General features: G+C 28.1%; 8 protein-coding genes and 1 long non-coding RNA gene across 11 annotated transcripts; all 9 read right to left on the reverse strand.

Moving 5' to 3' along the window:
• Window positions 1-1,102: 1,102 nt before the first annotated feature.
• Window positions 1,103-1,626, reverse strand: LOC124946545 (putative gustatory receptor 28b). Its single transcript, XM_047487335.1, has 3 exons — window positions 1,497-1,626; window positions 1,342-1,431; window positions 1,103-1,261 (listed from the first exon to the last, which is right to left on the reverse strand). The coding sequence occupies exons 1-3, from the start codon at window positions 1,560-1,562 to the stop codon at window positions 1,157-1,159; spliced, it is 261 nt and encodes an 86-aa protein (XP_047343291.1). The 5' UTR covers window positions 1,563-1,626; the 3' UTR covers window positions 1,103-1,156.
• LOC124946919 lies at window positions 1,589-2,315 on the reverse strand. The gene is made up of 4 exons (XM_047488359.1): window positions 2,311-2,315; window positions 2,053-2,238; window positions 1,683-1,929; window positions 1,589-1,624 (listed from the first exon to the last, which is right to left on the reverse strand). Exons 1-4 carry the CDS (start codon window positions 2,313-2,315, stop codon window positions 1,589-1,591), a joined length of 474 nt encoding a protein of 157 aa, XP_047344315.1.
• Window positions 2,316-3,392: 1,077 nt separating this feature from the next.
• LOC124946560 lies at window positions 3,393-3,881 on the reverse strand. Its single transcript, XR_007100121.1, has 3 exons — window positions 3,813-3,881; window positions 3,649-3,738; window positions 3,393-3,569 (listed from the first exon to the last, which is right to left on the reverse strand). It is a non-coding gene; the product is annotated as an uncharacterized LOC124946560 (long non-coding RNA).
• Window positions 3,882-3,966: 85 nt separating this feature from the next.
• On the reverse strand, window positions 3,967-5,539 carry LOC124946920. Its single transcript, XM_047488360.1, has 3 exons — window positions 5,461-5,539; window positions 4,337-4,522; window positions 3,967-4,255 (listed from the first exon to the last, which is right to left on the reverse strand). The coding sequence occupies exons 1-3, from the start codon at window positions 5,466-5,468 to the stop codon at window positions 3,967-3,969; spliced, it is 483 nt and encodes a 160-aa protein (XP_047344316.1). The 5' UTR covers window positions 5,469-5,539.
• A 216-nt stretch (window positions 5,540-5,755) lies between these two features.
• On the reverse strand, window positions 5,756-7,518 carry LOC124946921 (putative gustatory receptor 28b). The gene is made up of 7 exons (XM_047488361.1): window positions 7,168-7,518; window positions 6,802-7,076; window positions 6,487-6,735; window positions 6,186-6,429; window positions 6,058-6,126; window positions 5,909-5,998; window positions 5,756-5,827 (listed from the first exon to the last, which is right to left on the reverse strand). Exons 1-7 carry the CDS (start codon window positions 7,516-7,518, stop codon window positions 5,756-5,758), a joined length of 1,350 nt encoding a protein of 449 aa, XP_047344317.1.
• A 3,272-nt stretch (window positions 7,519-10,790) lies between these two features.
• LOC124946922 lies at window positions 10,791-13,535 on the reverse strand. Its single transcript, XM_047488362.1, has 8 exons — window positions 13,426-13,535; window positions 13,277-13,282; window positions 13,089-13,213; window positions 11,914-12,061; window positions 11,659-11,844; window positions 11,336-11,576; window positions 10,972-11,061; window positions 10,791-10,895 (listed from the first exon to the last, which is right to left on the reverse strand). The coding sequence occupies exons 1-8, from the start codon at window positions 13,533-13,535 to the stop codon at window positions 10,791-10,793; spliced, it is 1,011 nt and encodes a 336-aa protein (XP_047344318.1).
• A 699-nt stretch (window positions 13,536-14,234) lies between these two features.
• On the reverse strand, window positions 14,235-16,964 carry LOC124957795 (putative gustatory receptor 28b). Its single transcript, XM_047515128.1, has 7 exons — window positions 15,918-16,964; window positions 15,535-15,812; window positions 15,236-15,454; window positions 14,889-15,141; window positions 14,765-14,833; window positions 14,587-14,676; window positions 14,235-14,509 (listed from the first exon to the last, which is right to left on the reverse strand). Exons 1-7 carry the CDS (start codon window positions 16,200-16,202, stop codon window positions 14,444-14,446), a joined length of 1,260 nt encoding a protein of 419 aa, XP_047371084.1. The 5' UTR covers window positions 16,203-16,964; the 3' UTR covers window positions 14,235-14,443.
• A 23-nt stretch (window positions 16,965-16,987) lies between these two features.
• LOC124957797 (helix-loop-helix protein 1-like) lies at window positions 16,988-22,124 on the reverse strand. Of its 2 annotated transcripts, XM_047515132.1 has the most exons (4): window positions 21,996-22,124; window positions 18,694-18,771; window positions 18,355-18,498; window positions 16,988-18,058 (listed from the first exon to the last, which is right to left on the reverse strand). In XM_047515132.1, the coding sequence occupies exons 2-4, from the start codon at window positions 18,759-18,761 to the stop codon at window positions 17,905-17,907; spliced, it is 366 nt and encodes a 121-aa protein (XP_047371088.1). In that variant the 5' UTR covers window positions 18,762-18,771; window positions 21,996-22,124; the 3' UTR covers window positions 16,988-17,904. The 2 variants fall into 2 exon arrangements, with proteins under 2 accessions (XP_047371088.1, XP_047371089.1); XM_047515133.1 differs by lacking the exon at window positions 21,996-22,124 and having other exon boundaries at window positions 17,013-18,058; window positions 18,355-18,502; window positions 18,694-18,772.
• On the reverse strand, window positions 21,521-25,260 carry LOC124957794 (secretin receptor-like). Of its 2 annotated transcripts, none has more exons than XM_047515127.1 (10): window positions 24,390-25,260; window positions 24,247-24,317; window positions 23,673-24,091; window positions 23,465-23,559; window positions 23,222-23,387; window positions 22,958-23,114; window positions 22,739-22,869; window positions 22,561-22,652; window positions 22,314-22,449; window positions 21,521-22,219 (listed from the first exon to the last, which is right to left on the reverse strand). In XM_047515127.1, the coding sequence occupies exons 1-10, from the start codon at window positions 24,458-24,460 to the stop codon at window positions 21,998-22,000; spliced, it is 1,560 nt and encodes a 519-aa protein (XP_047371083.1). In that variant the 5' UTR covers window positions 24,461-25,260; the 3' UTR covers window positions 21,521-21,997. The 2 variants fall into 2 exon arrangements, with proteins under 2 accessions (XP_047371083.1, XP_047371082.1); XM_047515126.1 differs by having other exon boundaries at window positions 22,314-22,452.
• Window positions 25,261-25,360: the final 100 nt, after the last annotated feature.

Here is a 25,360-nt window from a genome sequence, read left to right on the forward strand (position 1 = left end):
AAGACCGTATTCTTTATTCTTTTCGTATCTGTTTTCTTCTTTTATTTTATAAAACACGTACGAAGGATATCTCCGATGAGATGCCTTCGAAGGATATTATGTTAATGCGTATGAGTTTCTTGAGTGTGACGCTGTGAAACTCATTAAGTTGATAACGCTGCCTATTTCGTTGATATATCTCTTTATCTTGAATAATTCATAACACTGCCTAAGACGGTGAACGCGTAAAAGGTCAAGTATCATAAACTAGCTGAGGAAAACTTAATAACTTTTATTGCTTTATTATATATTATCTGCATTAATAATTTGTATAAAATAAAAATAAAATAATAAGATTGAACATGATAATATAACAATAGTAACAATGATAATGAAACTCTCTAGGTATAGAAAAAAATTACATTATGCATTTTTACCAAGATTATTGCATAGTAATAATAATTACTACAAAAGTAAGAATAAGAGTTTTGTATCGTAAGAAATGTAATATATTAACATCACTCTAATATATTGCAAATGATCCAAAAATTTTATACCTATGTTGATAGCTATGATATCGTTTATTTTTATTTATATATTTATTATGCTTATTTTTAAATAGTAATATACTATTCAAGTATATGTACTTTCGATTAATTGAATATGAACCAAATTTGTATATGTGGATTGACGATATCCGAGTGAACATTTCCACCTACGAAATGATTTCAATTATGTTAATCAATTAAAAAAAAAAATTATCAATATTGGAGAGAAAAACTACTGAGAAGATCCATTTGTATAACATATTTCGTAATTCTAACGAAAAAACTGTAAATGATTTCATTGTCTTCACGACTAAAAAATGATTTATCTTATGCTCGACCATAATTGTACACATCGAATAACTTATTTCTTTAGTTATCTCATTGGAAAGGCAATAAAAAAAAATCGCTATGATAATGATAGTGAAGAAGAATTGGGCACAAATTCGTATATACAAATTTCCTTATTACATTCATACATTTAAGTACTTGTGCTAGATAAAAAGTATATAATTTGGAAAAGGAGTATAAATGGATAACTGTAAATATTTAATGCTATAGAGATTACTAATATATTTCAACCCTTAATATAGTTCTAAACGCATCTATATCTAAGAATGATCGTAAATTTCTCAATCATTATTAGGCGATAAAGTTGAGTTATTATTTAAATCTTGTTGTGATAGATTACCAATTTGAATCAGAATAACGATGTAAGTTGCGACGGTACCGATCACCTAAAAATAACAAACATTACCTGTCTATAATTTTAATATAAATCTAAAAATTGGTAGCAGAAATTATGCTTTGAACGTACGTTACGTATCAATGTATAATCGAGATCAAAAATGCCACAGCTTGTAAGGGTCAAATGGTTTTGTATAAGCTGCAGACTGAAATCACTTATCTGAAAGTATCATAAAGTATTGATAGATATTAATTTCTCGTAAATTTGCATTTATCAATTATTACCTCGCCACGAAATTCATTACTGATTGATGGTTCATACAATTCGTAAAGAATATCTCCGGTGTTCATCGCATGTAAAGAAATATAATATGACGTCAATACATATTACGTTCAGTCTTTGGTTGAAATTTCTTAAAAACAATTCATTATTATAACAAAAAATAGAATGAATACTCATAAGGAACATACCTCAGTGACAGTTCGTGCACATACATGACTTACTATCACGATCTTGATCGCAAAGTGAAATACCCAATATAAAAAAGAATAATTTTGTAATATTTGTTGAAGACCGTTTGTAGTTTTTAAGAGATCGAATATATTGTAAGACATAATAGTGATTAATATTAAAGCTGTTGATATAGAGAATAAAATATGTATGCCAAAACAATCGTTTACAGTCCTTGCACATTTGATTATTTCCAGATGTATCTCCCTTCGATATGAAATGCAATATAGGAAAAATTAAAACAGCTATTTGATATATATATAATATTAAATTATCAAAAATTAATATTAATAATTACAAATATTATAAGTTGCACCATATAATAATTACCTTGCCTTTTTTATCCTCCTAACGTCTTCCTTCGATTTATACATTCCACGAATATCATCAAATAAAGGCTCTTTCTTCCTGATATTCTTCCTTCGAAGGACTCTTTTATGTTGTGGCGAATCAATAGTAGTCGTTAACATGTTTTTTAGTAATTTATTCAATTGACTAAGTTCCAACTTAATAAAACTATATATAATTTAAAACTCGTTAAAAATAATATATCTAACAATTTTGCAAAACATAAAATAATTTACTTGCCTCATCCAGAATACAAAAGTAAAATCGACGAATGTTAATACGATAATGGGATAACGGTATAAATAAAAAATGACAAAAGTTTTCCAGTAATTTATCCCAAATGATAATAATGATCGAATATCCTTAATAATTATATATAATAATATGAAAACAAGAAATAACATTATGTAACACTGTTGCTTAAAGAACTTAGACAAATTCATTGGAATATGTAGTTGTTCCATAGTTTGAATACATGTTTCTATTTGCAATGTGAAATACTTTATCTTCTGCAAAAGATGACAAAGGATGTTGTAAAATAAGAATACTAATAAATTGAATAAATTACAAGAACGCAATTCTTTACCTTTTTTCTGAGAATACCAGCGATAATGATAACAATATAAGACACGTAACTATTATATACGTATAAATGATGCATTATTTTAATAAAGAATGGTTGTTTGTTGTCAAAAGTAAATGAAATAGACGAATAGAAATAGATAATTGATACGTAAAAAATAATAGAGACGCAGGCATAAACTGTACCTATCATATTAATATTAAAATCAATGAAATATTCTACTAGACCAGTGGAAAAAATCGAATTCATTATTATCAATGGTTTGATGCCACGATGAAACACCGTCAATGAAGACATTTCCAAAATGTTCGTCAAGGATTCTACTAACTAAATCTGTATTTTTCTTTTTTTTCTTTCGAAAAACTAATTATTTCAATCACACTGATCGGAAAATTGTATTCAAAGTCCTTTTAGACGAAGAGAATGCAGAACATTCTTAGTATTGATATGGCACTTACGATACCTCACAACACTTTGCTCGCATTATATTTCATTACATTCGTAGTTGATATTTTCTTGACCTATGTTCGCATTCGGTGGAGTGGGAATTCACCTTCTTCGTCTAATCATTCGATTAAATCCACTTAAACATATTACTTTCTTATCATATAAAAATAAATAGAAAATTATGGAATACTTAGATATTAGCTTTACATATTCTTCTCTGATCTTTCTGTCCTTCCGCTTTTTCTTTTTATCGATTTACAGGAAAGATGAAAAGATGTGATATACAACAAAATATAATATTATATAAAATATTGTTTATTACGTACGATAAATTTTCGAATAAAGAAATATTCCGGTTCATTCATTATGTCGTCGACGTTGTATTGTAAATAGTATTATTGTAGAATATTTCAGGTTTACCTCCAACTTGAATAAATATGACGAGGTAAGTAGTAATCGAACCGATCACCTACATATATATACACAGATATATTAAATTCGTATAAACTGAAAAAAAAAAATGAATCAAATGTGTATTTTCAACTTACATTGTATATAAGCGTATTATTTAGATCGTAAAATCCGCAAGCGGTAAACTTTAAATGATTTTGAATTAATTGAAATATAAAATCACGAATCTGAAAGAAACAGATAGAATTTATATATTTGGTATACATTCCAATATCAAAAACAGACGACAATTATTTCTTACTTCATCGCGAAATTTTCTGCTGGTCGAAGGTTCGTACAATTCATAAAGAATCTCTCCAGTATTCGCGGCATATATAAAAAAAATAAGAAAAATCAATGTTTACATATCTTAAATTTAAACAAGATTGTACATTTTGTAAATATCAGATAGATGGTTAAACAAAAAAAAAAAATAAAAATTGTTGAAAAGAACATACTTCTTTAATTGTAGTCTCACATATGTACGCTTTTGTGGAAATCATGATGCCAAAATAAAAAACCCAAGAGAAATGCATGTATAACAGTTTTATCCAATTGTTATACTTGTTTGTTATTAAGATAGCGTAGAAATTATATAACAATGTCGTGATATATAGGGTTGATGTAAATATGGATATAAAAATTTGTAATCCATAAGCATCATTTATGATTCTGGCACATTTCATCAATTCCAAATGGATTTGTCTTGAATAAAAAAAATAATAGAAAATTGCTAAAAATCGGATAAGAATAATAAATCATTTAGGACTAATGACAATGACTTACTTGACTCTTTTTAATTTGATAAGATTTTCATTCGTTTTGTAAGTTCCATAAACAGTAGATAACGAAGAATCATCTTCCCAGTTGTCCTTCATTCGAAGAACTCTCTTATGTTGTGGTGAATCGATAGTTGTTCTTAGCATGCTTTGTAATACAGCATTTAATTGACCAAACTTAATCTTTATATACCTACTTAAAGTCTCTCGTTAGTGTTTAATAATTGTTGACTTATTTTATAATAAATAAAAATATTGACTTGCCTGATCCAAAAAATGAAAGTAAAGTCAATAATCAACATTACGAATGTAGTATAAAGGTCGGTATAATACATCAATAATATTAAACTATAGTTTGAGCTTGAGGATAATTTTATCTCAGAAAACCAAAAAAATTCAGCTACAAATAAACATAATATTAGAGAGAATAAAAATATATCTGCGACACACAGATATCGAAAAACTGAAGAGTAATTTTCTGAAACATTTAGTTCATCCATTCCTCTTGTACAGGTCTCTATTCGTTTTATAAACAATTTTATTCGCTGTAAAAATCAATCAATCAATCAATCTTAATAACACAATAATCACTTATAGAAATTCTCAATAACTTATCGAAAAATTTCTACCTTTTTTCTCATAAAACCACTGAAGATAGCTACGATATAGATAAAACCATTATTAAAAAATCGCCATTTGGTAACTATCTTTTCCAATTCTATTACTTGACATTCTATAAAATTATCAAGCATATTTCTCAATGTAAAAAATGAGGCACCATAGAAAACAATACAACAAACGACATAAACAAAACCAATTATATGAATCGTTCGATTAACGAAGTATTCATATAAGCCAGTGCAAACGAATGAATTAACAATAATCAATGGCATGACGGAACGTTGAAATTCTTTTGATCGAAACATTTTAAAGGTTCCTATAATTCTCCTTATTAATATTTACACTTTTCATATCCTAATATAATTTTATAGCATCTATTCTTATTTTCAAGCAACTCTTCGTTGAAATACGCGAGCGATACTAATTCCTATCAGCAATATCTCTTCCTATTATACTTGAGTGTTTTCATAATAGATGTCATTATGCCTTTCAATAAAAACTAATAGTTACCAACTCATTCTACTTCTTCCATCATGTTAAATATTTTCTTCGTTCTTGTCTTTTAATGAGAAACATTCATCAATATACTTACGCATTAGCTCTTTATCAAGTGAAAATCAATAAAAAATTATTTATAAAGCGAAACGTTATATTGACCTTAACCGCTTTCATTATTAAAGTACCAAACGAATTAAAACATTTAATCTCCTTTAACAAATTTTATTACATATAAGAAGTTACTCGTAATATTATATAATAACACTTGTATAGTTTGTAAAATCGACAGAAGGATTATCGCAGTAATTTATGATCTTTCTTTTATAGCATCGGTTACTTGTATGATTATAACTATGTACGTTGTTATAATTCCAATACACTGAAGAATAAAAAAGATTATTAGATATTTTATTATTTTTTTTCTTTTTACAATGCAGTTATCGTAAATAAATATACCAACCGAACAAATGTGTTTGCAATTAAGATTATATAAACCAAATGCGGAATATAAATTACGACATTGCATCATTTGCAAAGAAAATATTTCTACCTATAAAGAAAACAATATTAACTCAAATAAATTTTAAGGTATTCCGTATAAATATTAACCTCTCTTTGTATATCGATATCTTTATTGTCACCATAAAATGTGTAAATAATTTCGCTGGTGCGTTCAGCCTAGAGAAAACAGAAAATAGTCATATCAAATTGAATATTGAATCAATGTTCTCTCATACCTCTTTCGTTGTTTTGTCACAAATATAATTGACGATAAAGATCTTCATACTATATTGTAAACAACACAAAATTGTTAGAATGAATTGAAAACTCATTTTGTACGTTTCTTTCTTGTACTCCACATAAAAACAGTATAACACATATGTATATAGAAAAATACATATCGCAATTTCTAGGGATATCTGTATGCCGTACATATTACTAAGATTTTTGGATATTCTGTATAACTCCAGATGAACCTGTCTGTGAATATTAAACTTTAACGTATATTATAAAGAATATTTTATACTTTCGACTCACCTGATAGTTCGTAACAACGTTCTACTTCTATTTATTTTGTTACTCGAAATTTGTAATTGCAATTGCCTTTGTCTTAATGAGAGTGCAACGATAAATAAATTTTTCGTATAGACAGGAAGAGATCGTTCTATAGAAAAAGAACTATCAGCTTCTCTGGGTTCACGTAATTCCGAAGCAATTGAAGAAACAGATAGCACAGTGACATCGGCAAGAAGTTCGTTCGCTCGTTGAAATTCCAATTTGATGCATCTAAGTATTTCAAATATATCCAATTTATAACAATAATAATGAATGAAATTTAAAATCATTACGTACCTTACAACGGTAAGGAATTCGAAGACCAATAAAAATTCGATTATGAAAGAATATATATGTAAGAGAAAGTAAACTATTATGCACGATTTGTAATTCGTTTGACCTGTTAAAACCTTTCTTAGAATAATTATCAACATGAAAAAAACCACGTAAATAATAACGATTACTAAGTCAATAATCGTTCTTTTGTAAATGTAGCTGAATGATGCCGACGAGCCTAAAGCTCGAAGCGTTTTGTCGATCTCGTTTATCCGTTTTGTACATAATTTCATCGCCTATTTATCATTCAATTCATTAAAATTACTAACAAATATTATAGAGTAAAATTGTTAATATTAATATATCGTAAAGAATTTTTAAACTCACCTTGCTGTGATATAATCCCATCAGAAGTATCACCAATATCACCATTTGATTACTAATAATTGGATAATAAGATATAGTTCTATCTAATTCAAATATTTTTATGTTCATATTCCATCTTTTATAATAAAACCAACTGGCAGAATACAGACAGTAAAGTGATGTAGAATAAATAAAACTAAGTATTGGTCTTGAATGATCTTGTGAAAATTCAAAAACACGCAATCCAAAGATATTGCTTAGAATATAGATCGGTCGTAAAACATCATCCATACTTCTCGATGGTGCTTTGTAAATTTTGAAGATACTTCGAATTTTTATTTTTTTTATAATTCTCTCAATTAAATTTCTCATAGCAACTTTGTCGTCTTTTATAATCGTCAACAATTAAAAAAAGTTTGTTTGGATAATGGATAAATTACTTTGAAAAGATCGAATTCTGTATCCTTTTCGTATCTGTTTTTTTCTCTTATTTTATAAAACACGAGCGAAGGATATCTCCGATGAGATGCCTTCGAAGGATATTATGTTAATGCGTATGAATTTCTTGAGTGTGACACTGTGAAACTCATTAAGTTGATAACGCTACCTATTTCGTTGATATATCGCTTTATCTTGAATAATTCATAGCACTGCCTAAGATGGTGAACGCATAAAAAGTCAAGTATCATAAACTAGCTTAGGAAAGCTCAATAACATTTATTATTATATTATTTATCATCTTAATAATTTGTATAAAATAAGAATAAAATAACAATATTGAACATGATAATAAAACGATAGATAACAGTACTGAAAACGAAACTTTCTATTTATAAAAAAGATAACGTTGGACGTTTTTACCAAAATCGGTACAATGGGGCAATGAGGAACGATTAAATTACATTTATTGTCTTACTTTAAGTTCTTCTGTAGGAAAATTATTAATACGACTGATCTTTCCTAATCGATCTGTTCAACTTTTACAAGATGTTAATGTGGAAATTAATTTATTTAACACCGACTAAGATTTTTGTATAGTAAGAAATCTAATAAATTAACATCATTCCAATATATTGAAAATTATCCAAGATTTTCGTAGGTATGTTGAGAGCTAGCATAACACTTATTTTATGATTTATTTGTTTTATCTATTAATCATGTATATGTTATTTCGATTTAATGAATATAAACTGAAAGTTTGATATGAGGATTGACGATGTTCGAGTAAACATTTCCACTTACGAAAAAATTATCAATAATGGAGAGAAAAACTACGGAGAAGATATTGCATATTCCGTAATTTCAGCGAAGAAATTGTAAATGATTTCATTGTCTTCGAAAACTAAAAAATGATTTATCTTATGCTCGACCATAATTGTACATATCGAAAAACTTATTTCTTCAGTTGTCTTATCAGAAATGCAACGAAAAAAAAAATCACTATGACAATGATAGTGACAAAGAATTGAACAAATCCAGCCAATTCGTATATACAAATTTCCATATTGCATTGATACTTTGTAAATACATTTGTTACAAAAAAAGTACATAATTTGGAAAAGGAGTATAAACGAATAACTATAAATATTTAATGCTATAAAGATTACTAAGATATTTCAACCCTTAATATAGTTTTAAACGGATAATACAATTCTAAGAATGATCTTAAATTTCGCAATCATTTTTAGTCGATGACGTCGAATTTTCATTTAAATCTTGTTATGATACATTCCCAATTTGAATGAGAATAACGATATAAGTTGTGACGGTATCGACGGTATTGAAAAATAATAAATATTAGCTTTCTATAATTTTAATATAAATCTAAAAATCGGTAACAGAAATGTTGCTTTGAACTTACATTACGTATCAATGTGTAATCGAGATCAAAAATGTCATAGCTTGTAAGGGTCAGATGGTTTTGAATAAGCTGTAGAGTGAAATCACTATTCTGGAAGTATCATAAAGTATTGATAAATATTCGCTATTGATTGACGGTTCGTTCAATTCGTAAAGAATATCTCCGGTGTTCGTCGCATGTAAAGAAATGAGATATAACATGAATATTTATTTCGTTCAGTCTTTGATTGAAATTTCAGAAAAAAAATATAATGAATACTCATAAGGAACATATCTCGATAACAGTTCGTGAATATATATACTTCATTATCCTGAGCTTGATCGAAAAATGAAAAATTCGATATAAAAGAGTAAAAGATTGAAGAAATTCATTAAATCCGTAGTCATTATGAAACTGAATATATTGTAAAACTTAATAGTGATCAAAATTAAAGCTGTTGATGTAGAGAATAAAATATGTAAACTATAAACATCGTTTATATTTCTGGCACAATTGATTATTTCCTGATGTGTCTATTTTCAATAAAGAATGAAATATACAAAAAATTAATACATCTATTTTGTACAATTGCACTGTATAATAATTACTTCGCATTTTTTATCCTTATAACATCTTCATCCGATTTATACGTTCGATGAATATCATATGATATTCCTGATACATGACTCATTGTTTCATATATTTCTCCTTCGAAAGATTCTTTTATATTGCGGCGAATATATAATAATCGTTAGCATGCTCTTTAGTATATTAGTTCATTCAACTGGTTAAATTTTATCTTTATGTAATTTTTTTTAGTTTAAAACTCATTAGAAACAATATATTTAACAATTTCACGATACTTAAAACAATTTACTTGTGTCATCCAAAATACAAAAATGAAATCAATGATTAATTGTATAATAACGGGATAACGGTATAGATAAACGTTTTCCAGTTATTCACCCGAATAGTAAGGTTTGCATATCAATTACTATCACATTTATTAATATGAAAAGAAATAATAGCATTATATAACAATGTTGCCGAAAACATTTAGACAAATTCATCGGAATATTTAGTTTTAGTTTTCTGCAAAAGATAACGAAAAATGTTATAAGATAAATATACCAATAAGGTAAGATAAATCTAAACGTGAAAAATGATAGAGAAGCAAGCATAAACTATATCAATCATATTAATATTAAAATCGATGGAATATTCTATTAGACTAGTGGAAGAAATCGAATTAATTATTATCAACGGTTTGATGTAATTTCGAAACTTCGGCGATAGAGACATTTTTAAAATTTGAATTCTTCATTTCTTCTGGAAAAAAAAAATTAATTGTCTCAAACACACTGATCGGTAAACTTAGTACTTAAAATTCTTTGAAACGAAAAAACGAAAAAAATGCAAAACATTCTTTGTTGAGTCTTGATATGACTCTTACCACGACTCACAGCACTTTGATATCTGATTACATTCGTAATTGATATTGTTCTGATCTATCCTCGTTTAGAAATATTTTATTTTAGAAATATTTTTTTCTCATGCAATCATTCGATAAAACCCACTTGGTCATATTAGCTCCATATCATATAAAAATAAATTGGAAAATATGAAATACTTAGATATTATTTTTATCACTTGTTCCTTTTTTTTCTTGTTTTTTCACTTTTTCTTTTTATCGATTTACAGAAAAGATAAAAATACGTGATATAAAAGAAAATATATTTTTGAATAAAACATTGTCTATTACGTGCGATATATTTTCGAATAAAGAACTATACTAAATCATTCATTATTTCGTCGACGTTGAATTATAAGTCGTATTATTGTAAAATATTTTAGGTTCACCTCCAACTTGAATAAATATGATGAGGTAAGTAGTAATCGTACCGATCACCTACATATATATACACAAATATATTAAATTCATATAAACTGAAAAAAAATGAATCAAATATGTATTTTCAACTTACATTGTATATAAGCGTATTATTTAGATCGTAAAATCCGCAAACGGTAAAATTTAAACGATTTTGGATTAATTGAAACATAAAATCACGAATCTGAAAGAAACAGGTAAGATTTACATATTTGGTATATATTCCAATATCAAAAACAGACGACAATTATTTCTTACTTCATCGCGAAATTTTCTGCTGGTCGAAGGTTCGTACAATTCATAAAGAATCTCTCCAGTATTCGCGGCATATATAAAAAAAAATAAGAAAAATCAATGTTTACATATCTTAAATTTAAACAAGATTGTACATTTTGTAAATATCAGATATATGATTAAACAAAAAAAGAAAAGAATAAAAATTGTTGAAAAGAACATACTTCTTTAATTGCAGTCTCACATATATACGCTTTTACGGAAATCATCATGGCAAAATAAAAAATCCAAGTTAAATACACATATAATTGTATTATCCACTTGTCACCTTTGTTTAAGCTAACGTACAGATTGTATGACATTGTCGTGATAAAAAGGGCCGTTGTAAATATGGATATAAGAATTTGTAATCCATAAGCCTCATTTATTATTCTGGCACATTTCATTAATTCCAAATGGATTTGTCTTGAATAAAAAAAATAATAGAAAATTGCTAAAAATCGGATAAGAATAATAAATCATTTAGGACTAATTGACAATGACTTACTTGACTCTTTTTAATTTGATAAGATTTTCATTCGTTTTGTAAGTTCCATAAACAGTAGATAACGAAGAATCATCTTCCCAGTTGTCCTTCATTCGAAGAACTCTCTTATGTTGTGGAGAATCAATAGTTGTTCTTAGCATGCTTTGTAATACAGCATTTAATTGACCAAACTTAATCTTTATATACCTACTTAAAGTCACTCGTTAGTGTTTAATAATTATTGACTTATTTTGTAATAAATAAAAACAGACTTGCCTGATCCAAAAGACAAATGTAAGGTCGTTAATTAGCATTTCGATGACAGGATAAAGGTCGGTATAATACAACTGCAATATCGTAGTATAATCTATATTTGACAATATAACTGTCTCAGAAAACCAAAATACTTCGGCCACAGATAAACCTGATATTATAAAAATTAAAAATACTTTTGCGATACATAGATATCGAAAAAGTAAAGAATAATTGTCCGAAACGTTCAGTTCATTCATTTCTCGTATACAAATTTCTATTCGTTCTATGAACAATTTTATACGCTATAAAAATCAATCAATAATACAGTAATTACTTAAAGAAACTCTTATTAACAAATGAAAAATGTCTACCTTTCTTCTCATAAAACCACTGAAAATTGATATGATATAAATAAAACCATTATTCAAAAATTGAAATTCACTAATTATTCTCATCAAATCTGTTCCATGATTTTTTGTAATTTTATCAATCACATTCGTTATCATAAACAATGAGATACTATATAAAGCAATACAACAAACGACATAAACAAAACCAATTATATGAATCGTTCGATCAACAAAGTATTCAAATAAGCCAGTGCAAACGAATGAATTAACAATAATCAATGGCATGACGGAACGTTGAAATTTTTTTGATCGAAACATTTTAAAAGTTCCTATAATTCTTTTTATTAATATTTACACTTTTCATCTCCTAATATAATTTTATAACTTCTATTCTTATTTTCAAGCAACCCTTCGCTGAAATTCACAAGCAAAACTAATTCCTATTAACAATTTCTCTTCCTATTATACTAGAGTGTTTTTATAATAGATATTATTATGACTTGCAAAAAAAAACTAATAGTTTCCAACTCATCCTACTTTTTCCATCATGTAAAATATTTTCTTCGTCCTTGTCTTATAACATAAAACATACATCGATATACATACGCTTTACTTCGTTATCAATTGAAAAATAATAAAAAATTATTTATTATGCGAAATGTTATATTGATTTTAACTGTCATCACTATTATCGCTGACAATTTAAACATTTCTTCCTCTCTATCATTTTATTAAATAGAAGAAGTTAGTCATAATTTTTTATAATAACATTTGTATAGTTTCTAAAATTGACAGAATGAATGATGACCGCATTTATTCATAATCCTTTTTTATTGAATCGTTTACTTGTACTTTTGTAAATGCAGTTGAATAATCCAGATGAGTCTAACGCTTGAAGTGTTTTGTCGATCTCGTTTATCCATTTTGTACATAATTTCATCGCGTATTTATCGTTCGATTCACGAAAATTACTGATAAATATTATAAAGTAAAATCATTGATATTAATATATCAAAAAGATTTCTTGGACTCACCTCGTTCTGATATAATCGCATCATAAGTATCACAAATATCACAATTTGATTAATAATAATTACAATATAAAATATAGTTCCGTCTAATTTATACACATTAGTTTCGTTAATCCATCCTACATAATAAAACCGATCGGCAAAATACAGACAGTAAAGTGACATAGAATAAACGAAACGAAGTATTGGTCTTGAATAGCCATTGAAAAATCCAAAAATGTGTAATGCTTAAAATATAAATTGGCTGTAAAACATCGTCCATATTTATCGATGATATTTTATAAATTTTTAGAAATATTTCGAACTTTCTCTTTTTTATAATTCTCTTAATAAAATTTTTCGTTAAGCAAACTTTGTCATTTTCTCTAATCGCCAACAATCGAATAAAATTTTGTTATGGATAATGAATGTATTAATTTGAAAAGACCATAGTCTTTATCCCTTTCGTCTCTATCTTTTTCTCTTATTTTATGAAACACAAACGAAGGATATGTCCAATGAGATACCTTCGAAGAATAGTATGATAATGCGTATGAGTTTTTCTAATATGACCTTGTGAAATTCATTAAGTCTATAATGCTGTCTATTCCGTTGATATCTATCGTTATCTTGAATAATTTCTATTAATGTCTAAGATGATGAAACAATAAAGAATCCAATATTATAATTTAGCTAAAATATATTCAATACTTCTCACTATTATATTTTATTCTCACTATTATATTAAAAAAAATAATATAATAAAAACAAAATAAAAACCTTTAACATAAAAAAGATAATGATAATAATATTGACAAGGAATTTTTATAGGTACAAAAAGAATATTATACGTTATATGTATTTATCAAGGTCACTATAATAGGTCAATGAAAAATGATTAGAATGAATTTCTATATCAGCTTTATTTTATTCTATTAAAAAAAATTATCTATATGATCATATAATCAATCATATTATTCGATTATGTGATTAATATATGTACTTTGTTATATTTATCTTGCAAAAAATATTATATTAAAAGTAGTATTGCAAGATCGTAATATAGAGATTAATAAGAAATTAATCACTTTAGTATGTATAGTCTGTGTTTTGAGTATGCTTCTGTGAAAATCAATAAGACGACTAGCCTTTTCTTATTATCGTGACCAACTTTTATATGATATTTAAATTTCATTTTGTCATCGGATCAGACATTTGTATCATAATAGTCAAATATGTCATCATCACTCCAACGCACTGAAAAAAATCAACGAGCTTTATAAAATTGTTGAAATTTATGTAAATTCTTATTTTTACTTATTTATTATACTAACCGAGTATATGTATTTTCGATTGAACGAATATAAACCAAAAGTGGAATACGTCGATTGACAATGTGCCATTTGCAGAGTGAACATTTTCACCTACGAAAAAAAATGGATTTCTATTTCCTTAAGTCATCGATTATAAAAAATTGTCTATAATAGCATAAAGAAAAAAAATAAGACAAACCTCTTGTTGTATTATATAATCTGTATTTTCTGCATAAAATGTATAAACAATTTCATTGATTTTCTCCATCTAAAAAATGATTTATGGTTTCTACAATTATTATTGTACTTATCAAAACACTTACCTTTTGAGTTGTATCGTCGCAGGTGTAATTAATAAAAATCACTTTGCATAAAGAACTAAAGAAGAAATAAGGTACCGAACCCATTTGTTTAAGCAAAATATCTGGAGTATATCCAAATTTTTTAACAGTAATGTATGTGCTATAAAAAAAGCATGTGTTGTAAAAAAAGTACAAACAAATTATTATAAATACTTGAATGCCATAAAGATCATTAAGATTTTTCGACACTTTATAGAGTTCCAGATGTATCTGCCTAAGATAATCATAAAATTTATTACATTAATTATTTAGTTGATTAATTAATTAATTAATTTATTTGTTATCAAAGGAACAAATAATGAACGAACCTAATAGTTTGGAGCAATCGTCTGCTTCTGAATATTTCCTGATTGCTAACATCCAAACGTGAATTTATTTTTTGCGACGATGGTAGAACTTTAATGAACTTTTTAAGCGACTTTTTTGTTCCTTTATATTTAATCAATTCCATTGCAATGGAAGTACATGGTAGAACGTTAATATCACTCAAAAGATCACTTGCTCGTTCAAGTTCGGATTCAATACATCTATCAATTCGCAAAAATTAAAATTATTTGTTAACAAACTATGAATCAGATGCAATCATACAAATTCGTTGATTACATACCTTACCATTGTCAAAAATTCCATAGTTACCGTAGATGCAACGATTTCACCGTATGCATGTATAATAACAATCGACAGGACAAAAATTATTTTCATTATTTCGGAACCATTGAGGTTGGTCATAATATAATCAAAATAGATTAAAATGACGAAAAAAATTACAAAGAATATCAATTCTATCATCGTTCTAACATAAATCTTATGAAATCGTGAATTGGAACCAAGTGCTTGTAAAGTCTTATCAATTTCTTCGAGTCTTCTAACCGAATTTTCCCATAACTGTTATGAATTATTTCATAATTATGATTACTTATAATTTATTTATAAAAAAAAAAAAAAAAGAAAAAAGAAAAAAAAAAGATGATAAACAATCGTAAGATTTACCTTATCTTTAAATAAGCCTGTAACAATCGAAATAATGATTATGAAATTGTTTAAGAGAAACATAATATAAAATTGAGTGTTATCTAATTCCATTATTCGTTGTTTAGGCGATATGTATTGCCAACTAATTAAATGGAGCACGAAAAGAACTATGGAGTAAATCACATTGAGTTTGATACTTCTCCATCCAGAAGGAAATCTTAAAACACGTATTCCAAGGAAGTAACTTAGAATTCGAAAAGGTCGTAAAATATTCTTCAAGGTCTTCGAAGAAGTTTTATCCATTTTCGAGATATTCTTTTTTACTCTCTTTCCGTCTTCTAATTCTCTTAATTAATTCTCTTCTAATTATCGAATTATCCGACCGATGATTCCAACAATAGAGTTAATAGAGAATAAAAATGATATAAATTATATATACGAAGAAATAGGATACTTTGTAATAACGACGACACGAACCAAGTCGACGGTCAAGCGACTTCGATGGATAATATTCTAATGCGTTCTAGTTTCTTCGATAAATTATATTATGTTCCGACTCAGTGAACTTGGTAGTATAGTAATGATAATGTGTTAACTTGTAAAAGTGTCTGTGACTGACACAGATATAAGACAATATTAAACGTACACTTTATTCGTGTTTATTAATGTTATCACATTTTCATATACTAAGAAAGATCCTATCTTATTATTTAATCTTCTAATTCAAATAATCGCAATAAGGGAGAACGATGACGGTGCATTTTATAAACAAAAACATACAATCGTAAATATCTATGACACTTGTAATATTTACGAAACATAAACTAGATGAATTTAAAAATTCCTCCTTGTGTCTCCCTCCTTCTATAGAGAAAACGATATATAAGGATTATATTGTCTCACGATCAATAAGGGGATGTTGGATGTAAACTAACTCGGGATAAAGGGATCTTTTTTTTCTTTGTTATTGCAATTTGTTTTATTCTATCAGTTGGGCCAATGATGTTATATCTCATTATTATTTATTTTTAATGCAAATGAATGCACATATTTTTTCATTTTATTTTTTAGATATTACATCCTTATGTGTATATATATATATATATATATATATATATACATATATATATTTCTACCATTGCACCGTTTTATACATGCTATCGAATAAGCCTAAATTTATTTGTACAAATTACCCACTTTCGCAAGACTTATATAAATATATATGTATATATCATCTAATCTCTAACGCACGAATGTTACAAATTAAATAACAAAAAGATAAATGAATTAATAAACCCTATGAAATTTTTAACTTTTTCAAATCGTTTTTAAACAATTTATTATGATCGAGTCAGATACATTTGCGAATATATTTATGTTCAATTCTATTTATTTTATTATAATCGAATTGAATTGAATTGAAATTAATTAGAATTGATTAATGATCGATAGATTACGTCAGGATCTGGACGAATTCGAGAAAAAAAAAAAAAAACGACGAACGAGAGATGGTATTCGGAAATCGAAAACGAAATGGACGTCCGACGATGCGTGAAGTTGCCTTCCACGATAATCCTATTTCTTTTCACTTACGTTAGAGAACAGATGTAGGAAAAGGTTCGCACTGCGTAAAAGGGACAGCGTTACTCAACGAGAGAGTGGCTAAAAAGGGAGAAGAGAGCATGATCCCGTGGGATTAGGAAAGCCGAAATAGTTTCCGATTCTGGTCGAACGCTAATCCTCGTTACTGAATAGCTTTGAGCAATTGAATGTGATAATTCGATGAAATACTATCACATAGCGCCATCATTTATATATATAATAATCGAATTTTATTAGGGACCTGATTCTCTTGACCCTTAACCTAAGCCATTTTTTTTTCTTTCTTTCTTTCTTTTTTGACATTCTTTCAATGCACGAACTTTGTGAAAACATCGAAAACGAGTTTTTTTAATTGAATCGAAAAATGAATTTAATTTGAGACGTTTTTGATATTATATCGTCCCTATGCTTCGAGAACATGATTGAGATAAGCGATGTAACAGATGGCAAGCCGCAGAATTTCTATCTTGGAGAGTTTCTTGTCCGGTGGCAAAGTCGGTAGTAACTTCCTTAGCTCGGCGAAGGCCAAATTGAAAGCTTCAACTCTGACCCTTTCTCTGCGATTATAATTATGAAATGATTGCCAATCGTTTCGTGAATGATCCCTCCATTCGTATACTATACATGTAATTCGTATATTACATGTAAATTTTTTAATCCGAATAACTTCGTTAATAATTAAATTTTTTAATATAGATCATATAGATATATTTACATATTAATATATATGTGAATACACATTTTTAAATTGATTACCAAATTTTTTCTTCGTAAATAATTTTATAATTTTAATGAAATATTTGAAATAAATAGAACACTAAATTGATAAAATAGAAAGAGAAAAAGGCCTTACCTCGTCGCGTGTGCCGTTCGATATTTCTGCGTGGCTCTTCGACGCCGGCGCCTTTCTTCCCGTGAAAGGGTTCCCGAACCTGGAGCACCACCGCCCACACCATTGACAACGACACCATGTCCACCATTCGCCATAGAATTTTCTCTGTCTCCGATCGAAAATTTCAAAAATCGTTATGACTTCTTCATTTGTTAAAACTTGAGAATTATCACCCTTTCTCTCTCTCTTTCTCTCTCGCTCGCTCTCTCTCTCTCTCTCTCTCTCTTTTTCTTTCTCTTTCTCAGTCAAATACGAAGGAAGAAATGAAAAAGCCAAACGACACCTGTAACACGTTCTTACCTTCTGTGTATTTGAATATTTTGCTTGCAACTGTCGGTGATCGGTAGCAACGCACCTCTTTCCATCATCGATTGAAATCTGATCATCGAGAAAGTTTTTTTTCAGATTTTTAATTTTTTTCAAGCTTTCTTTAGATCTTAACTTTTAGAAAAATCTATAAAAATTATTTATTACGCTGAACGGTAATTAATGTCAGAATTTTCAATAAAATGGATATATAATTAAGCAGCATCAAAATTTTTTGAAATTTTTCAAACTTTCAATAAAATATACTGTGGGGGTTAACCAATAAATAATATCGTAATTGATAATAAGTAATAATAATAAATAATGTTTTATAATATAATAATAACTAATTACTGCCCAATCGAATGATTAAATATAATAAACTTGTTCGTATAATAAATTATTGTATCTTTTGTATAATATTTTTTTGTTGTATAATACAACAATTTGTTGTATAATAAATTATTTTTCAAGATCAAATATCAAAATTTTCGTGAAATACGTCAAATCGTTAATATCGTTAATACGAGCAAATAATTAAATAACTGATCTACTGATCTATTAATCTCATAAGAAGAGAACTAAGAAAGGATTCGAATAGTTAGTGAAGAACTAAACGAGTTGAGCTAAACGAGTTCGTCAAATATTTGCCGAAAAATCGTCGTGGGGTGAATAAATGTGTGGAAAAGCGAAGATTCGATCGTAGGAGGGAAAAGAAGAGCAATGGAAGTCTCAAGGGTATCTTAAATTTCTCACTGCCAGATTCGTTTGGAAGAACGGTCCTTTGCGAGATTCGATTGAGATTCGTTCGGTCTTCGAAGATCTCAAAAACTGTATAATTCAGAACGATGAAAAACGTGCGACGTTTTCCTTTCTCCTCGTTTCTCCTTTCGTTTTATCTAACGTTAACGGTAGAGGACAGAAAAAAAGGCCAAAGGTTTCATTAACTATTTACCAAAAAACAACCCTCGCGTCTCGTTCGAGACGATTTTTTCGCGGTAAACAGCCAATTCGTATGTCCGAATCTTTCGGATCTTTCTTTAATAATTTAAGAGATTCGGTGCGGATTGAGCTTTACTTACTTCCCTTTTTTATTTCTGTCTATTTAAACTGATCAGTTCACATTCGACTTTCATCGGGATTTGTTACAAAATTTTCTTTCTTATCACTCGTTCAATATGTATTACTTCGCGTGATACTAATCATTTAATCACAAAATAGGTGTAAATGATCATAAGAGAAATTAAATGATAATAAGAAGAAGGACGTGTATGAGTAAATATTTTTTGATTAATTAGAATCACATTAAAATAGAAATCTCTGCGAATTTTGATAAACGCCATTTAAAAATTATAAAAACAAATTGTAAATAAATTAAATCAATGAAAATATCTAAGCGATAATTATTATTGATAATCACCTGTGTGAATGAACGAAATTGTGCTAACTTGTAGTCCAATTAAAACGTCACTTTCACTAAAATCTTTCAATAAATTGTTTGAAAAACAATCACTTTATTATCTTAAAGACACAATACACTAAACTCAAATAAAAGAAAAACCTTTCGTACAACGAACTCGATGAAGACTACTAGAAGATAGTCGAGCAAAGTTAGCTGGACCAGAATCTCTACGATCGGTCGTCGAAAATGTTCAATTCAGACTCACCCTTCCTCCCTCTCTCTCTCTCTCCCTCTTTCTCTCTCTCTCTCTCTCTCACTATATATATATCTCTCTCTTCAACCCCTAACTCCCACTTTTCCTTATCGAACCACGCCTCTCCCTGTTCTCCCTCTTTCCATCTTCGAACTCTCTCCTATTCGTCGGGAAAACGCAGCATCCCTTCGTTTCCAATGGGAATCCGAGAATCTAGTGAGAGTACACGCCTTCTTTCGTTCCATACGCCATTCTACTTTTAAAGTTGCAATGATGATTCTCAATTTTCTTATCAAATAGAAAATTATTTGCTTGTATTGGAAAAAGATTCGCGCGAAACACACGCATACAAATTTCAATCGCATTAATTTTTGTTCAAATTTTCTTTACAACAATATCAATTTAAATTATATTTAAATGATCTAAATAACATCAACAAATTTCCTGACGTCGATAGTTTTAATCGAAGATATGCAATAACATTGGAAGTATGATTTTCGATCGTGATCATTTTACTAAAATAACTGTGTTAAACGACAACAGCGGCATTTCTTTTATCGAGCTTTCAAGGAGCTGTCGTTTTACGAGAAGATTCTCAGTATTATTACTATGGACGCAGATGTGCCACGTTGGCCACCTGATCCTTCGGAGAAATCCATACTCGTTGCGTAGATACGTTCTCCCTCTACCATTCTCTGGCTCGTTTTTTTTATTTGATATATATACCTTCTCTAATAATAATTTCAAAACTTGTTTAAATAATAATAAAAATTTAATACAAGCACTAATCAATATATTTCATTAATTAGCTATTAGACTTTTTTTCTCATCTTGTTCTATTTAATATCTGATCAAAATTGTATAAAAAAAAAAAAAAAAAAAAAAAGAAAGAAAAAAGAAAAGAATTAAACAAACTTTAAACGAGACAAAAGTATATTATTAAACGATATGCATATTTGTGTGTTGTGGTTTGTCCATAAAAAAAATTAAAAATTACTGAGGTTGGTCAAGGCACGTGTCGAGTCAAACAAACACGTGCACATCCTAACGCACCCTTTTCCTATATCAAAAATTAAGGACGCTTACACGGCACGTGCTGAAGTCATCATCACCTTTTCAAATTCTTTTCGTGTCATGAGATAGTTCACACCTCGTTACTTCCCGGCTACAAATAACCCCTTTTTCTTTATTCCACTTTACGCTTTTGTATATCTACAAATCATGCTAGAAATAATTTTCATCCATTCTAATCACTTTTCTAATAATAATCATTTTTTTTTTTATTTTTCTTTCTTTTCTTCGTCGAAGAGAAATATCGCAAATAAACAGAAACGTGAAATACACGCTGAACTGTAAATATGTATATAGGTACAGAAATTATAGGTATACAATTTTACAAAGTCAAGCTAACTTTTCTACAAAATCGATCTAATTAATATCGATATCTTTAAACAATAACAATAATAATAATAAGAATAATAATCATTCTACAATGTTACATGTAACTTTGTAGTCACGTTTTTAGATGAATTTTTATATACTAAAAATCGTGATATTTTTATATACGTGTAATTTCTCTACTACATATCTAGCATAATAACTAGATTTAAATATTTAAATAAAACTTGTTATGTATATTACTTTCAAACGGTGGATAAATGTTTCGTTGTACTTTCTGAAAAATTCAAATCATCGCAATCGTGCCGACGAAAAACGCATCGCGTTTGATTTTGCGAGATTTTGAAAAAATCACGATGAATTGGTGTAAGAGAATCCTTTTTCGAACGTCGAGCCTTCCATGCTCGTCTAGCTTCTGCCCTTACCTCACCGTTTAGTAAACAATAAAGCAGAGCTACGAACGCTCCCTGAAAGTAAAGATAAAATCAATCATATTATAAGTGGGTTACATTTCATATAAGCTTGTAATAGAAAAGTCAATATTATCGTAATAATAAATACCTGAAAAGATGCGAATAATTGATCGCAAAATAGCCATACTAATTCAATATAATTATCCTTTTGATAAGAAAGTCCCAAAAAAAGGGTATAATGAGCACCAAATAATGGTACCAAAATCAGAGTCGATTTTGCCCATCTTCTATTTAATTAATATTATCGATTATAGATATATTTAATCAAAGATTCAATGAAACATTCAAATCAAAAATCAAATTTAATTCCTTGATAATAATAATTGATAACTCACCTATACTGCATTTTTTTATGTTGCAAATGTACAGACGTCTTCAATTTTATGAGAAGCACTCGAACGATATTAACGAATAGTCCAAAATTGAACTATAATATAACAAAAACAAAAAAGTAATATCTGAGTAAAAAAAATTATTCTACTTCTATAATTGACTATTATTTAATAGACGTACCAAAATGGATATCACTATTGGTATTCTTACGATAAGAAAGAATGAAGGATTATGATGAGTGGTCCAACAAAGAGTATCCTCGATAGTTGCACGAATTATTATCCATGGTATAACTATCAAGCCCGGTAATCCTATCAAAAAATTATAATTGATAATAAATAAAAAAAAATATATATGTATATATATTTTTTCTTTTAATAAATAATACAAATTCCTTACCCCATCCTAAAAGTATGTAAGAAGTAATCGCAGTAGTATCGGTACAAAGCGCCAAGAATATTAAATTGTGAAGATAAAGTCCTTCCATGAGTATCCAAGCATAATTGGCTACGATAAAGTACTGCCACATACTTGTAATAATTTTACATGCCCACGTCTACGTTTGAGAATCCATTAACAATGTATGTAATTACTATTTTTAAACATAAAAAACAAAAACAAAAAAAAATCACAAATCTCTGAATCAATTTCATTAATACTTACGTTTCGTTCTCTTATTAAAACACCATCACCATTAGCTAAAACTATATCCCATGCCAAACCTATACCATCGACAAAGACCCATTCCTTGAGAAGAGCCATAAATGCTCTCATCATGAACGACGTAAATAAATGCATATGAAGTCTGTTTCTCGGATTTCTAAGTTTTCTATCACAAATAAAGACACGGCATACTGTCCGAGATAAATTTTTAATTAAAAAATTTTCTGAAAAATATATACGAACCTGAGTACAGTGAAAACAGTCATAGCAACGAGCAATGTTGCGAAGGACGAGGCATATCCGATTTGAGACACCGTTTTAATTATCGGTAACCATTTCTATATGATAAAAAAAAAAATAGAACGAAAGAAAATATATATAACAATGAAAAATTAAAATTCATTCACGTGTTTAAATTTTTAGTGTGTATAAAAAAAATATAAATTCTTACGCCTACTAACGAAGTATTTTCCAATTTCACATATTTCCAAAAATATCCTGTACCTACATTATTCGAGCGTATACAAAGAGTATAATTACTCCAAGCGACACTTTGATCATTTATATACCATTGACCATTAGCAAGACATAATTTGCTCGCTATCGCAGACGTATTAAAGGACGAAGTAATCCATTCCTTCAAAATATTCGATTCGTTGTTCAACATATCCGTAGATTCTTTCAAAGAGTGTGCTGAAGAAGAAAAAAGTAAATCGTAAGACGTTCCTAAAATTAATCCCGGTGGACAAGGAAGGATAGCTGTTCGAGAAGCAAGTGTACGTGGCCAACACAGTAATCCATCGAAGGTCGGAGGACATTGCAAAATTTCTTTATCGATTTTCATTCCTGTTTCGTCCTCACTTTGACTACCTGCACGTGTATAATATTTTTGTTGACAGGTGTCATCACGGTTTTTTATTTTCTTTTTTAATTATATATATATATATATATATATATATATATATATATATATATATATATATTATATAACAAATATAACAAAATGTAAACTTTTCAAGAATCACCATTTTTGAAGAGTCGCTCGCAAATGTCCTTTTGTTCAGTCAAATATCGTTCCAACATTTCTTCCGCCATTCTAAAATAAGATTATACGAAATAATATCTATAATATGAATTGTTTTCAAATATAAATAAAATATTTACATACACGTCTATTTGATAAATCTTTGGAATATCTATGTAATCTATTTTTCGTTCTTTTCTTGATGAACTATCCATGATTTTAATTAATGTTTGTGAAGATAAAGAATGAAGGTTGAACTATCCCGCTGCACGGATTTCGAGTGTTTGAGCCGCTCGACAATTTTGATATCCCTCCGTGAAAGTGCGCGCGCGTATCAATCAACTAACATAATATCCATGTATGTATCTATGAATATGTTTGCCAAGTAGTTTTCTAAAAGCATTTTAATCCAATTAAATTGCACATCGTTTACACGTGATTGTTGTTCCTTTGCATCGCAAACATAAACTTTTCAAAATAACAGCAATCGCACAATGGAATTTTTATGGACAGTGAATAAGTACTTGTTATTTTCAAAAGTACTTAAATAAATCAATTTTCATGAGATCGATCAAACCTTTCGCCACGTGCTTCTATTACTTCCTTTAAATGTATATTATTTTTGATATTGATTATGTGTCATATTACAGGATATTCAATATCTTTGATGTGCTCATACATTTTATACACAAAACACTGTTATTGATTAATATCACATATCTTATAAAAGAAGAAAATAACAATTTATTATTATCATTCAATTTATTACATCGCAATGTAACAATTTATTTTTAATTATTTACCATCTTATCGATAGAAGTTTCGTATGAAATTTCTACCCTACCAACAGTCTAATGAATAACTCTAAAAATTACCGATAGCTCTTGATAAAATAGGAATGATCTTTCACTGATTTATCGACCATGTAAGAATATAAAAGAGCGAATTAAAAGGTCAATTCGAATTAAAATTATATACATATAAATCAGTTTCGCGAATTATCATAGTTGATTAGAATAAAAAAAAAAAGAAAAAAAAAAGAAAAAAAAAAGAAAAAAAAATTAAGATAATTATCAAAATACAAACATAATTAATTATTGAATTAGATTTCATAT

This window comes from Vespa velutina, chromosome 2 (genome assembly GCF_912470025.1).
Source record: "Vespa velutina chromosome 2, iVesVel2.1, whole genome shotgun sequence".
Lineage (NCBI taxonomy): Eukaryota > Metazoa > Arthropoda > Insecta > Hymenoptera > Vespidae > Vespa > Vespa velutina.

What these genes read in the sequence shown, in the direction of transcription:
- LOC124946919 (XM_047488359.1), bottom strand. An exon ending in AGGAGGATAAAAAAGGCAAG is followed by an intron (nt 1,930 to 2,052) that starts GTAATTATTATA and finishes TTCATATCGAAG; the next exon opens with GGAGATACATCTGGAAATAA. An exon ending in GTGCACGAACTGTCACTGAG is followed by an intron (nt 1,625 to 1,682) that starts GTATGTTCCTTA and finishes ATTGTTTTTAAG; the next exon opens with AAATTTCAACCAAAGACTGA.
- LOC124957795 (XM_047515128.1), bottom strand. Translation starts at nt 16,202, where the DNA reads ATGGATAAAACTTCTTCGAAGACCTTGAAGAATATTTTACGACCTTTT. An exon ending in CAGGCTTATTTAAAGATAAG is followed by an intron (nt 15,813 to 15,917) that starts GTAAATCTTACG and finishes AATTCATAACAG; the next exon opens with TTATGGGAAAATTCGGTTAG. An exon ending in GAATTTTTGACAATGGTAAG is followed by an intron (nt 15,455 to 15,534) that starts GTATGTAATCAA and finishes GCGAATTGATAG; the next exon opens with ATGTATTGAATCCGAACTTG.
- LOC124957794 (XM_047515126.1), bottom strand. Translation starts at nt 24,460, where the DNA reads ATGGATAGTTCATCAAGAAAAGAACGAAAAATAGATTACATAGATATT. An exon ending in TTTTAATAAGAGAACGAAAC is followed by an intron (nt 23,115 to 23,221) that starts GTAAGTATTAAT and finishes TCTCAAACGTAG; the next exon opens with ACGTGGGCATGTAAAATTAT. An exon ending in TTACATACTTTTAGGATGGG is followed by an intron (nt 22,870 to 22,957) that starts GTAAGGAATTTG and finishes ATTTTTTGATAG; the next exon opens with GATTACCGGGCTTGATAGTT.
- LOC124946920 (XM_047488360.1), bottom strand. An exon ending in ATCAAATTAAAAAGAGTCAA is followed by an intron (nt 4,256 to 4,336) that starts GTAAGTCATTGT and finishes TTTTTATTCAAG; the next exon opens with ACAAATCCATTTGGAATTGA.
- LOC124946922 (XM_047488362.1), bottom strand. Translation starts at nt 13,535, where the DNA reads ATGGACGATGTTTTACAGCCAATTTATATTTTAAGCATTACACATTTT. An exon ending in GTGAGACTGCAATTAAAGAA is followed by an intron (nt 11,062 to 11,335) that starts GTATGTTCTTTT and finishes TGTTTCTTTCAG; the next exon opens with ATTCGTGATTTTATGTTTCA. An exon ending in ATAATACGCTTATATACAAT is followed by an intron (nt 10,896 to 10,971) that starts GTAAGTTGAAAA and finishes ATATATATGTAG; the next exon opens with GTGATCGGTACGATTACTAC.
- LOC124946545 (XM_047487335.1), bottom strand. Translation starts at nt 1,562, where the DNA reads ATGAACACCGGAGATATTCTTTACGAATTGTATGAACCATCAATCAGT. An exon ending in GTAATGAATTTCGTGGCGAG is followed by an intron (nt 1,432 to 1,496) that starts GTAATAATTGAT and finishes TGATACTTTCAG; the next exon opens with ATAAGTGATTTCAGTCTGCA. An exon ending in ATTATACATTGATACGTAAC is followed by an intron (nt 1,262 to 1,341) that starts GTACGTTCAAAG and finishes TGTTATTTTTAG; the next exon opens with GTGATCGGTACCGTCGCAAC.
- LOC124957797 (XM_047515132.1), bottom strand. Translation starts at nt 18,761, where the DNA reads ATGATGGAAAGAGGTGCGTTGCTACCGATCACCGACAGTTGCAAGCAA. An exon ending in AATATTCAAATACACAGAAG is followed by an intron (nt 18,499 to 18,693) that starts GTAAGAACGTGT and finishes GATCGGAGACAG; the next exon opens with AGAAAATTCTATGGCGAATG. An exon ending in CGAACGGCACACGCGACGAG is followed by an intron (nt 18,059 to 18,354) that starts GTAAGGCCTTTT and finishes TTATAATCGCAG; the next exon opens with AGAAAGGGTCAGAGTTGAAG.
- LOC124946921 (XM_047488361.1), bottom strand. Translation starts at nt 7,518, where the DNA reads ATGAGAAATTTAATTGAGAGAATTATAAAAAAAATAAAAATTCGAAGT. An exon ending in GTGACAAAACAACGAAAGAG is followed by an intron (nt 6,127 to 6,185) that starts GTATGAGAGAAC and finishes TGTTTTCTCTAG; the next exon opens with GCTGAACGCACCAGCGAAAT. An exon ending in ATTGCAAACACATTTGTTCG is followed by an intron (nt 5,828 to 5,908) that starts GTTGGTATATTT and finishes TTTATTCTTCAG; the next exon opens with TGTATTGGAATTATAACAAC.